The sequence below is a fragment of the Notothenia coriiceps genome, unplaced genomic scaffold (genome assembly GCF_000735185.1).
Source record: "Notothenia coriiceps isolate Sejong01 unplaced genomic scaffold, NC01 NC01_scaffold00020994, whole genome shotgun sequence".
Taxonomy (NCBI): domain Eukaryota; kingdom Metazoa; phylum Chordata; class Actinopteri; order Perciformes; family Nototheniidae; genus Notothenia; species Notothenia coriiceps.
In genome coordinates, this window is record NW_011353695.1 from 17,932 (window position 1) to 30,915 (window position 12,984).

A 12,984-nucleotide genomic window follows, 5' to 3' on the forward strand; every position below is an offset into this window, starting at 1 on the left:
AGAAAGCTGCAGCTGATTCAGAACACCGCTGCTCGAGTCCTCACTAACACTAAGAAAGTGGATCACATCACTCCTGTTCTGAAGTCTTTACACTGGCTTCCTGTGTGTCAAAGAATAGATTTCAAAATACTGCTGCTGTTTATAAAGCACTGAATGGTTTAGGACCAAAATGCATTTCTGACCTCCTGCTAAATGATGAACCATCCAGATCTCTCAGGTCTTCAGGGACTGGTCAGCTTTCTGTCCCCAGAGTCAGAACTAAACATGGTAAAGCAGCGTTCAGTTATTATGCTCCAAATATCTGGAACAAACTCCCAGAAACCTGCAGGTCCGCTGCAACTCTTACTACTTTTAAATCCAGGCTGAAGACTTTTCTTTTTGTCGCTGCTTTTAATTGAACTATTCATATCATAGACTGCACTGTAACTTTTATCCATGTATTTTTTCTTTTAATGTTTATTTTATTAGCTTTTCTTTTTAATGACTGATTTTAAATGCCATTTTCTAAATGTCTTTAATTTTTTGTAAAGCACTTTGAATTGCCTTGTGTTGAAAAGTGCTATATAAATAAACTTGCCTTGCCTTGCCTTACAATAAAAAGTCCTGCAGTCAAAATGTTACAAGTAAAAGTACAAAAGTGTTAGCATCAACATATACTTAAAGTACCACCTGCAGAGGGATCTAGATTCAGGTGATCTTTTCCCCATAGAGACCGCCTCGCTGCACATTATCCCTTGCATAAAGATGGATTGTGGGTCCCTTGTAACATGGAAATAAACAATCTGGTCACCTCAACATCAGGGATCTTATACATTAAACTCCTTCTGAATCAAACCGTCACGGTAGCCTTACCTTACTGATCCCTCTTCAAATAGAAAAAAACACGTTACTTTACCAACAGAGAGAAAATTGATTATTACATTATTAATTTGACTAAGAAAGAGCAGTTTGATTAGTAAGTGTTATTCTGTTGATCGATGTCATTATATTTGGTGAAAAGCACATAATGACTTGTTTAAGACTCGTTTTGTCAAAGTTTAGGACTTGGACTTGACTTGAACTTGCCCATCCTGACTTGAGACTTGACTCGGACTCGAGCGCAAAGACTTGAGACTTGACTCGGACTTGCAAAACAATGACTTGGTCCCACCTCTGGCCCTTACCCTGTATTCCACCGGGTCACCACAGCGCCGCGGCGCAGACGGACCCGGTTGCCGTTTAGGAACCGTTAAGCAGAACCGAAATTGTGTATTTTGTATGGGTACCTGGCATTTTCTTATCGGTTCTCATCTGGAACTGAGTTTCGGTTCCCAACCCTACTGTCTACTTATATTTCTCATATTTTGAAATGTATGTTTTATTGATGTATTTCTACCCACATACTCACCTCCACCTTCTCTTTTTTTCCTTCCCTCCTAGCCAAATGGAAGATTCGAAGTTGGGAAGAAAATTTGTTTGAGCATCTCTGGCCACCATCCAGAGACATGGCAGCCCTCTTGGAGCAGTGAGTTTCCTCCAACTGAATTATTTTCAAATTCAAAACAACTTTATAACCCACAAAGAGGCAATTAGGTACGAGCAGCTCAAAGCCAAGTCCTAGTTCCCAACATTTAGCTTATGCCCCCAGTTTCTCTAATTTGTAATAAGAATCAGTCTAAATTGTAGAACTAAACATTTTTATAAACCGAGGAATTGTCTAGTAAATGTATGGGAAACTATTGATGCTCTGTCTTTACTTGTAAGTTCATGCACAGTTTGATTTAGTGTGTTCTGGAGAGGAATCTTGAATGATCAAAATATTTTATTGGAAAAAAAAAATAATTCACCTTAATTCAAATAAAGTGAAAAGTGTGATTCGCAAATATAAATAAAGGTCAATTAGTAAGAGAGGGGTTGCAATTACTGTACTCTAATGGCTCACATTGTACATTCAGGCTTATGTACATTTTATAGTACTTCAGCTATTAGTACAACTTCTTAGGGTACATTCACCACTCTGCTGATCGAGGATCCTATCTAAACACAAATACTTTATTCATTCAACCGTTCATTCTAAACTACTTTGACATTATTTAGCTCTGTTAAGCTTCAATCAATGAAACTCAGCATGTCCTGCAAATGTTTCATATAAAGGAACAGATGAAGTTATGAACATTGCAGTGCAGGCTTTCATTTTGAAACATACAGTATGTGCAGGAAGTGCTGGGTTTTAGAGGATTCGTCCTGAGGGAATGTACATTATAATAAAGTTAACAAGACAACATGGAAGAAGTTTTGAGTTTAACAAAAGTATTAAAACAGGATCTGATCAGAAAACAGAGGCTTCCAACTAACACACCTGACAATTTGACAGGAATCACCTTTAACCAGAGTTGAAGGTGCTGTAGTCTTTGGGTGAAATGAAACCTGTTGGTCTTCAATCTCACATGACAGTACTCATGCAGAACATGGACCGGCTATGATCTTCAAACTCTGTTTATAATTTAAAAAGTGTATACCAACACATTGCCACACCAATATGAATCATGTCCATTGGCCAATGACTGTTGCTCTGACTTCAGGGTCCTATATTTTTCTGGGTATTTTCTTGGAATTAACTTTATATCCTTAGTGCTGGCCATTCCAAAATACAATATGCTTGAGTTCTTGTTGGTAAAACTGTTAATAAATTCTCCTGAGAACTCATTGTCATTCTCTGCAGGGGATTGGACCTTTTCAGGGTTCTGCTTTTTTAACTAACTTTGTGGCATTTAATCAGGAGAAACTCAGTGGGAGCTACCATCCTACTATTTAAACAACTAAATCAATCAATCAATGTTTATTTATATAGCCCAATATCACAAATGTTACATATTTGTCTCAGTGGTCTTCACAGTTTGTACAGAATATCAGTATGACAATACGACACCCTCTGTCCTTAGACCCTCACATCGTACAATGAAACACTTCCAGAGAAAACCCACAGTTTAAAGGGGAACATGGGAGAAACCTCAGGGAGAGCAACAGAGGCAATTTGTGCTCTTCGATCCAGCGGCAGTGATTCCAGGGATATTGACAGTTGAATACTTTTCTACCACACATTTAATGTTAGTAATTCAAACTTTCCCTTTGACCTTGGAATAGACACTATATACTTTGATTCATTCATGAATACGCTTATTTCTATATTTGTTATGTTTTCCTGGTCTGTAGTTAAAACTTTTTGTATTTATATAAAATATTATACTAATATAATATTAACAGTAAGGGCTCTAATATTTGAATGTCCAATCAGCCATAAGTTGTGCCATTGCAGGACTAGAGGAGCGTTCTAGATCAGAAACCGGTTTATTGACAAGTAGGTAAACACATACGAGTAATTTTCCTTGGTGTATATGGTGTATCCATAAAAACAGTTAAAGAAGATAAAAAGTAAGAAAAACAACCCAAAAAATTATTATATATTATTTTCTTTTTTTTTAAAACGTGTATACATTAAGATATAAAAAATGATTACCATGAAATCTGGATATAGCCAAAGACAATGCATTGTAATGAAAAGTGGAAGGCTGTGTAGATAATAAGAGAGGTTGCTTGTGTACAAATGTGCAAAATATTCTGAGGGTAGTGCATAACTGGCAATTTTGTAAAACCTGCAGTACTCAACTCAATCCTGCATAAATCCTTTAATCCTTGCTATATCCTTATATTCAATGTTTGCTTGTTATCATAATACAATCAAATGTGGATAACCTTTAAGGTAGGCTTATCTTACTAAGACAGTCAGATATAATGGGTGTCCAGATACTTTATTGGATATTCTGGAGCTCAGACCAAACACAGCAGTCATAACACAGACACAAACAAACCTTTGACCTTCACCATATTGTCCAAAGTGTCCTGTGCCAGCTGGAGAATGTGTGAGCACAGACACAAGGTGGATGTCCACATAGGCCAGGGTAAATCCATGCTTACGTCCAGACAACAAAGCGCCATTCTTACTTCTGTAACACAGGCACAGAACATGACGACATGTGCAACATTGTGTTATTTAACCTTCTCTGATTCCCTTTTTGTGCTCGGATTTTCAATGTTTCCTTTTGTTTTTATCTTTCAGTTCGTACCGCCCTGATAGCTATAATCGGATTCATGCCAACAAAAGGAGAGGGGGCCATAGGATCTCTCGATTATACTCCAGAAGAGAGGAGGGCCCTTGCCAAAAAGTAAGATTTACTAAATGCATATCCTTCTATTGTTCACACTCTGCAGGGCGTGACTTGTGTGCTATGGCTAGAGACTGATGAGGTGAGTGGTGTGGAGCAGTTAACGTATAGATGATATGGTCTTGCATGCTGGATTAGCAAACAAGTCAAGGATATGGACAGTGCCGCCATTAGATGCATGATGCTAGTCAGAGGGCATAAAGGGCTTGTTTATGTTAGTTGGTTGGACATTGTTGACATCATTCCGACCGGACCAACCAGAAGACTCTTGGTCTTGTCTGAATGAGCTTCACCACTCATTGAGACAGCTGTAGAGGGAGGTGAACGATCTGCCAATGGAGGTCAAAGTCAGACACTCACTGGCAGCAACATCCAGAGTCCGACATTCCATCTTTCATCAAAGATAGGAACTTTGGTTTCTGTTTCTCATTTACTATATTCTTCCATTGTGAGTTAATTCTCACGTAGGATAAAGCAGAATCATGTTCAACTAAAAGCGCTGAGCAGCCTCACAAAAACAGAAGAGCGCTCTGAAAAAAGCAGGATGCAAAGTTTTTCTCAAGGCAGCCGCATGCAACGACATGGGCTAACTCCTCATAAACAATGTAAACAAACACTGGTGCTCACAAAGAGGCGCTATGTGGACACAGGCCCTAAGAAAGAAAAAGTCATACAAGAATGTAATGTAATCAGCACCTGAGCCTCGGCGGACATGCCTCCCACTAATAACTTACCAGTCACAAAGGGAGAAGGATGTGCCCAAGCCAGTCTTGGTATTACAAGATGAAAAAATGCATTATCGCCAAAATACCCAGTCTCTGGAGGGATCATGAGTGGGCATGTTGCTCTTCATTTCACACCGCATTTCGCTCGGGAGACACGGTACAAAGCCAGCGATGGCGAGGATCCAGCTAAAGTTGCTTTTCTATTAGCAGAGGAGACGGGGGTCTTGATCAGCTGCCTGTTTCATTATGAGACGGAGATGAGATACACAAGAAGACACACTTTGCTATAAATACATGGCTGCTTATCTCCCTGATGGAAACCCACTTTTTTAAACTCTGTCTAAGGTTGACGCAGCAACTTTCTTTGATTTCTCATTTTCTGGTTCCGTTCCCACTGTGATTGTGAAGGCTGTCATTTATAAAGAGTCCTCTGCACGGCAGGATGTTTTCAGAGTTTGCTGAGTCTGTAACTGACAAGTAAACTGTCAAAGTAATGTTGCAGGGCAAACACAGGGGGTCCTGTGGAGAATTGAGAAGTCTCAGAAATGAATATGAAAAATGTCAGTCATTTCTGGCACCGGAGGACACATTTCATTACCAGAAGAACTTCTCTCATTGCATTTTGTGATGATCATTGTTAGAATTAAGTTACAGTGTGTGGATATAGTTGCTTACATGTGTTTTAAAGATATTTTCTTTGACAAAGATGCTAAAAAAGTGCCAAATGTATCTTTTGATCTCTGAAACTGGTCGGAAAAAAGTCAAATCCTCAATCATCTCCTTTGTTTTTCACTGTGAGTTATCCTAGGAGTCACAGTGTTATTGTGATAGAAAGGAAAAATATAATGAGATAGACCAAAAATGTGTGTGAAGCGTGTGCAGTTATTGATTAAAATAGAGCCAGCTGAGAGACGGATGACTGATGGACGCTGCTGAAACACTTCCTGTGTAGGTACGTCTTTGGAAAGGGACCAGCTTGGCAATCCCAAGGTAAATCAGATGAAATCAAATACTCTCTTACTTTTATAACCTTTATATTAAATGTTGTTTATTTTATTTAGTGTAAAAGCCCAACCTCTCAGTTGATAAATAGTGTTATGCTATATTGCAGTATGCATTTTCTTTTTCCACTGGGCAAATATGCCAACACTATCTCCTCTGCTTTTTACACAGCTTCCAGTTGTGTGTCTTGTCCTGTGAATCGCCTGAGGCGGGATAAAGGGGGACATTGTTAAACATGCCACGGTTAAACTGAGCAAAGTGCAAGAAAGCGCACTTAGTTCTCACAAGCATGTTCTTCCCCTTCGTTTATAATTATCAAAGGCTTTTTAAAAGTTTGAACGGCATTTCTATCATAGTAGTTTGTTTGGTTTTGGCTCTACTGCTTCATTTTAGAAAATACTGGGTCACACACTTTACGAATCTAAATAATTATGAAATAATCAACTAAATAAGGAATAACATCTAAACTGCTGTCCTCTCAGTGTACGTCTCAGAATTGACATCCCAAACCTCCAGTCTCTGCCCTTTTCCCCCCAGCTCGGATGTTCTCCTGATGATCGGCACTTACGCCTAAAAGGATTTAAACAGTCATTCTAGTGAAGAACCATCGACCAACCACGGTGCCTGTCTGCATGGTGTCCGCTTTATAGACTGCCTGTGGTGTGGTGTGGTGGTGACATGGTGACTGGAGGCAAAACGTCTGTTGCCTAATAAGCCCAGCTTCTCCTCCAGCTACATCCTAATTTCACTTGAAAATAATTCAATTTCAGTTTGGCTCCAGAGGAAGACAGTGATTGGGATCATTTGACAACATAATGTATCCAAATCTTTCCATGCCACCTTTAGCCTGCGGAGCGCGGCGGTGATGACATGGTGTTCCTCAGAGCATGATTCATCCCTCCTCTACATCGCTGTGACATCATCCCATTAGCCGGTGCAAGGGACGATTAGTTTCTCTGAGACAAATGTGCAGAAACCTTTGTAATGTGTTGCATTTTTGTGTTTTTTTACCTAACTGCATTAAGAGGCTGTGGTGATCCTCCTCATAGCGCTGTCAGGACTGACATGAGGGCGTGAAGGTAACATAACAAATCTTTAACGCGGGCCTGACATTTGAATGTGCCGCAGGTGGAGAAGGCAAACTGAACCTGTCAGCCAATGAGGCACTATTAGGAAGACAACAATGCAAACAGACAGCCAGCTCCAGGAACACCACCTTCATTTACACACACGGCTTGTGTGCCAGTTTGTTGACAGGATTCATACCCAGCTCTGAAAAGTACAGGCAGCTGCTCAGTCTACAAATCTGTATAGTATCATAACCAAGGAGCCAAATTACCAATGGACCAGATGACAGTACTTTTTTCTTTTCTTTTTTTTACTAAGTGCCACCCACTACACAGGCAGCACATAAGTATAATTTTATTTTAACGCGTCCTTTTATGCTTTTTTTTTTTTTTTTTCTGTCCTAGTGCGTTATATAGGTTGTGTGTTATATAGCTAGTGTGTTTTATAGGTTTTTGGTTTATGGTCTGAAAGGCTAAAATCCCAAAGTTTCCTCCATAGGGACTTTCTCTTACACACATTAAAGCATGGAAACATGTCACAGTAGAGCCACTCAATACGAATATCAACCTTAAAATGAGCATAATATGGCCTCTTTAAAACTGGTACACTGCTCCACAATAATTCTGTGTTTATCTTTGAGGTAACATCACGTTGAAGAGGAACTTTTGGGAAGTCTTCACCTCTTCGTGTGGCTTTTTGACCACTTGGAATTCACTTTTAGGGTTAGAAGGGTTAGGTTAGCATTGGGTTTAGTTGCATAGTTTGATTTACATAGCTGTAACCTCTTTAACTGTGCATGGTGATATCTGTTCTGGAATTACACCAAATCGGATTTGATCAGAGCTTTGCACTGTAAACGGAATAATGGAAGGGGGCGTCTTCTTCCTATAAAGATACCTAGTTACACTGACTAAGCGGTACATGTAAGTCAAGAATGTTGTAGTTGTGTTTCTCAAATCTCTACAAGGGAGGTTGGGAGAGAAACTGCAGCCTAATAAAGAATTAGAATGGACACATTCAGGACAAAAAGAAAAGGGAATAAATATCTTCAGGATTTTACTCAAATCACAGAGCTATGACATACATATTTAAGATATTGTGTGTGGTTTTACAAAAAAACAACTAATTGCACTCCATGATCAATTACAAGCATGAGCTGTTGTAAAATTGCAAACCATAGGGTGACATTTATCAGTGAAAAATTGAATTAATGTACAAGCTGGTGGGCAATAAATCAGGTAAATGTTTGCAACTTGGCAGGTACACCTGCGGTACTGTGGCAAGTCAGCCAGAACAATTATGTTGGCACCATTCATAATTTACAGGTCATTTATTTGAACCACTGCCATCGTATCGACAGTAACACAAATAATCAGTTCAGGCTTGTTTTAGTAAGGCTGTGGAAACAGAATTACAGTACATCCAAAAATGAATCAAGTAATCTAGGCTAATAATTGGAAACACTGAATGTCTATTCTAACAGAAATATCTCCCAAAGTCCCCCAAAATAAAATGGGTTAAGCCTACTTTTTTAAATGTCACCTAAAGACTCATCTTTTTAGGTTAGCTTTTATTAGCGACACCCCACTTTTAAATGGTCTTTTATTATTTATTTATTTGTATATTGTTTTATTTATTTTAAATGTTTTTAATTCTATCATTTATTTTACAATTTTATTAGCAACACTTTTGGTCTTTTTTCCTTTTATTATTCTTTTTATTTTATAGTTTTTTATTATTGTCATCTGATTTGGCATCTTATTTTTTTAAATTTTTTTTAAATGTATAGGTTTTTATATGTTATAGTTTTTATTGGTTTTGTCTTCCTTTATTTTACCGAGAAGGATCATGATTTATTTAAATGTGTATTATCTTTATCTTACCTCCTGTGTCTCCTAAACTGTCAAACCGTTATATCATGTTGCTACACTGCATATGTGCTATACGGTTTTAATGTCTGGCCTGATGTGATATTCTTCTTCTGTTTTCGTTGTGTTGTGTGCCTTGGTGTTAAAGCACTTTGAGCTGCACCTGGTGCTATACAAATACAGATGTATTATTATTATTATTATTATATTATCAAGAGGAGAATAAAAAGTGCTCCTGCAGCAGGATGACCTCACCATGTAACATGTGTTGTCCTGCAGGTCCCAGGACTTCTGCTGTGAGGCGTGTGGGGGGGGCTCCATGCGCTCCGCCCTCCTGGCTCTAACCCCCAACAGTGACCCCAGCGCAGAGGACGACCAGGCTAAAGAGCTGGCTCAGCAAATCAACTTCAAGGTACAGATGCTGGCTGCAACACGAGGGCTGGACAATAAACATTCATAACAAGCTCTTACCCTTCATTATTTTTCACAATTGTTTCAATACTGTCTGATTCAAATGAGAAAAACTCCTTTGTGTTTATCTGAACAGTCAAGAGAAATCAAGGCTTTATTTGAAAAGTATTTTAATTTCAATTTCAATTGTGTTTGCTGTTCATGTAAACCCAACACAAAATCAGTACCAAATTCATTTAATCCTCACAACTCTGCTGCTCTGTCTCTTCTTGACGACAGCAACGTGTGGTCATCAATACAAGTCTGTCCCTGACTAACTGAGTGAGGAGAACAGTCCAAGCGTTTGTGAAAACAGAGGCAAAATGTACTCCATTGTGAATGGGGAAAAAAAGGAGGATTTTGTCGGTCATTAGACTTGTGATTTCTCTGTATTAAGCTCTCTTTGCATCAACCACAGCCATACTCACAACCAAAACCCTACTAACACTTTATAAATACTTCTTCTAATACAGAAATACAGATTTCTTTCTCCAATTAATCCTGTACCTACCATTTTGTTTTCATTATTATTTATATTTTGTAATGTTTCTAGTGCAGTAACCGTTCAGGATTTGCTTGTGTTGCTGCTTTGTGGGTTTCGTAGTGAGTCCATGATGCGTATATTGTAGAGTTTCTACCTTTTATAGAAACTCTACAATATACGCATCATGAGTGCAAATTATAGCTGAATGCAGCTTTAATAATAATAATGGATTACATTTTTTATTAGAGCGCTTTTACATGTGCTCAAAGCGCTTTACAAATACACATTACACATATTAGACATGTAAGAGTCATTACTGTGGACATTACCAACAGGAGCAAATGCGGATAAAGTGTCTTGCCCAAGGACACAACGGCCTGAAGCAGTGGCGGCCGAGCTTTGATGCACACATCTAATACATGTATATCTATTTGCACCTTAACAGCTTAGAGCAGGAGGTAACCAAACTCTGGCAATGGTTCTGGGTTTTTCACAGTTTTCTGCAGAACTGCTAATCCAAAAACATTTACAGGTGCTCTCTTTCGTCTTGTCCACAACAACACACACGCTAAACATGAAGTAGATCAGTCCGAGGATGGGAGACATAATCAAAACGCTTATACATACACATAAACAGACCCATGGGTATTATAGTATGATGATGTTGCCACGTTTGATGGATTGCTGCAGCAGCATGTTCAGCTGTTCACTGCACAGTTAAGCTTATTCTGTTATTTCATTTATTGGCCTTTTTGTAAAGGACCACATGGGAAAACAGCTTGGTAAAGTGTTGGGTTTCTGTTGAAGCTTAACATTTTCAGAAAACTCTACAGATTGTCATTGAGGAATGTGGAATTATGTCTCAAACAAGGGTTCAATACTGTCAAAGACCAATTGAATGCGTATCTACCCTTCCATCCATCCAGTATTATTATACAGTCAGTGTGTCATTGACACTTCCTACATTAAAAGTTAATAACCCAAATGTCATATACTGGAAATGTGTTAGTGCTATGTGAATGTACATTATACTGAATTTAGCATATGAACTATTATAGTAATTCCGCCGTTCTTAATTATTTTAAACAATAATTTATCAACAGACTTTTATTTTATTTCTTGGCTCGTCTCCTTTTTAAATGAGATACAGCCATGCTTTACATTTAGTTAAGTCATCTGAAGTGAACCACAATGAAATGGAAATATCATGCACTGTATTGTTATATTTAGCATTGTTGAAGTAATTGTGACAGTTTATAATAACGCATGTATTTGAGGCCATGTTGTGACTGCAGTGTCCTGTGTGTTACTGCAGGAAGAGTCCAGTTTATCCAGACAGACCAGTGAGAGCGGGGGTGCAGAGAGTGAGCCTTCCACGTCCCCCCAGGGAGACTCCTCCTCGTCTGCAGAGCAGCAAGAGTCTGAGGGGCCCCGGGCTGAGCTGGTAGGTGTTACACTGCCCTCCCCACAACATATGACCTGCCTGCAGCCTGCAACATATTTTAGAACGATAGTGTAGTGGCCGATTATCCAAAATACGAAGTTTCAAGGGCACTGAGCCTACAAGGCGATTTTGAGGGTTGACTTTAGTTTAAAACGTCAAAAAACCTCTAATGATAAAGTCACGTTTTGAGGGTTGTATTAACGTAATATTTCATAGATCCCATGGCGTTCCACTTCTGACTTCAACCCTTTAAAGGGCCCATGTCATGCTTTTCCGGTTATTACCCGTCCCCTTGTGTGTTATGAAGGTTTTTCTGCATGTAAACGGTCTGCAGAGTCACAAACCCTCAAAGTACACCCAGTAGCGGGTAAAACTCTAACACAGAAAATACCTGTCTATGCTGCCCCAGAACGCCTCGTTGGAGATTTCTCTTTTTCCATTGTTTGCTTCCTGGGTTCTGTGACGTGTGTCAACACAAATGACCGGATTGCCCCAAATGGACCAATCCGCGGAGCACCTCACACACCAGGATCCCTTGGCTAACTTACAGGGAATCCCCATTGACTTGCATAGAGTTCCCTGGTTGGTAATAGACAAGTTGGGATCGCGGAGAAATGCTCTCCGCAGACCCATTCTTACAGCGTTATAAACCTTTTTCTTACTCAATATCAAGCCACACTTATTGTCTTTACTTCGGCCGGGTAGTGTTTGTGTGTGCTCAGGATGAGTTTCGCTGTGTCTCGCTGTATCACCGACCCGGAAACCTGTCCGCTCCTCACAGCAGCAATGAGCCTCGCAACGTCCCGACCAATCAGAGCACACTGGGCTCACAGGGAGGGGGGGGCAGGAGCTCCAACAAGCCGTTTAGGACAGAGTGAATACATATCAGTGATACAAATTAGTCGCTTTTCGGCGCCTCCCGCTTTTTCAACGCTGATTTGGGTGGCTTCTGTAATTCGTGGAGAATCAAAGAGTTTTCATTTCGGGGGGGAGGGGGGTGTCCAACTCACGGACTGACGGACAACTTCTCACTTTAAAACCAAGACTTTACTTGGGCGGGCCGCCCACTTATAGTCTTTTTACGGCCGCCAAAGTATATTTTTCTATCCATCTGCGAGCACGACTAGTGGACAATGATCCCTCGCTCTACGCCTCCTGTACCTGTTTGCTCTGCTATCGCGTGAAGGGTCTGCTAACAAGCGACCAACAGAAGGCAAACAGAGGAGTCACATGTTGTTGCACATCAGTCATGTGCAAATGCGGCGCACTTCTGCGCTGTAACCCCGCTGCAAGGCTCTGGCGAACTATTACACCAACGCGGTTCCAGGGCCGGTTCGGAGCTAGAGCCTGATAAGCACCCGTGACGTCATGACGCAGCAGCAGCACCAGTCGGTTGCGTAAAGCAGTTAGTAAAGCAGACGTAAAGCAGTAGAAATACCTTCGCAAGCAAAGAAGAAGAAGAAAAACTGAAGCCCTTAAAGTTAAAAGTGTATAATATCTACCTGTAAATAATAATAAAAACCCTTGATTTATAACTTAACATCTCTGTCTCCTGTTGATCTGAGTATATTATAAAGAACAGCCAATTAATTGAAGCATTATACAGTTCTGTTTTATATGAGTGTTGAGAGCTGTATCCATATATCTCTTAATTTCCCCCTCAAATTGCACCAGATTGATGCATTTAACTTCAATTTAAAGAAACAAATCTTTCCGGGGGAGCATGCCCCCGGACCCCCCT

General features: G+C 39.8%; 1 protein-coding gene across 1 annotated transcript in view; it reads left to right on the forward strand.

Annotated features, from left to right (window-relative positions):
• ube2j1 (ubiquitin-conjugating enzyme E2, J1) overlaps positions 1-11,473 on the forward strand; it is a 17,689-nt gene extending 6,216 nt beyond the window's left edge. Inside the window, exons 3-6 of the mRNA XM_010779941.1 lie at positions 1,420-1,504; positions 4,097-4,202; positions 9,145-9,277; positions 11,115-11,473. Coding sequence (XP_010778243.1) covers positions 1,420-1,504; positions 4,097-4,202; positions 9,145-9,277; positions 11,115-11,318 — 528 coding nt within the window. The 3' untranslated portion in view covers positions 11,319-11,473. The remainder of the gene's footprint in view (positions 1-1,419; positions 1,505-4,096; positions 4,203-9,144; positions 9,278-11,114) is intronic.
• Positions 11,474-12,984: the final 1,511 nt, after the last annotated feature.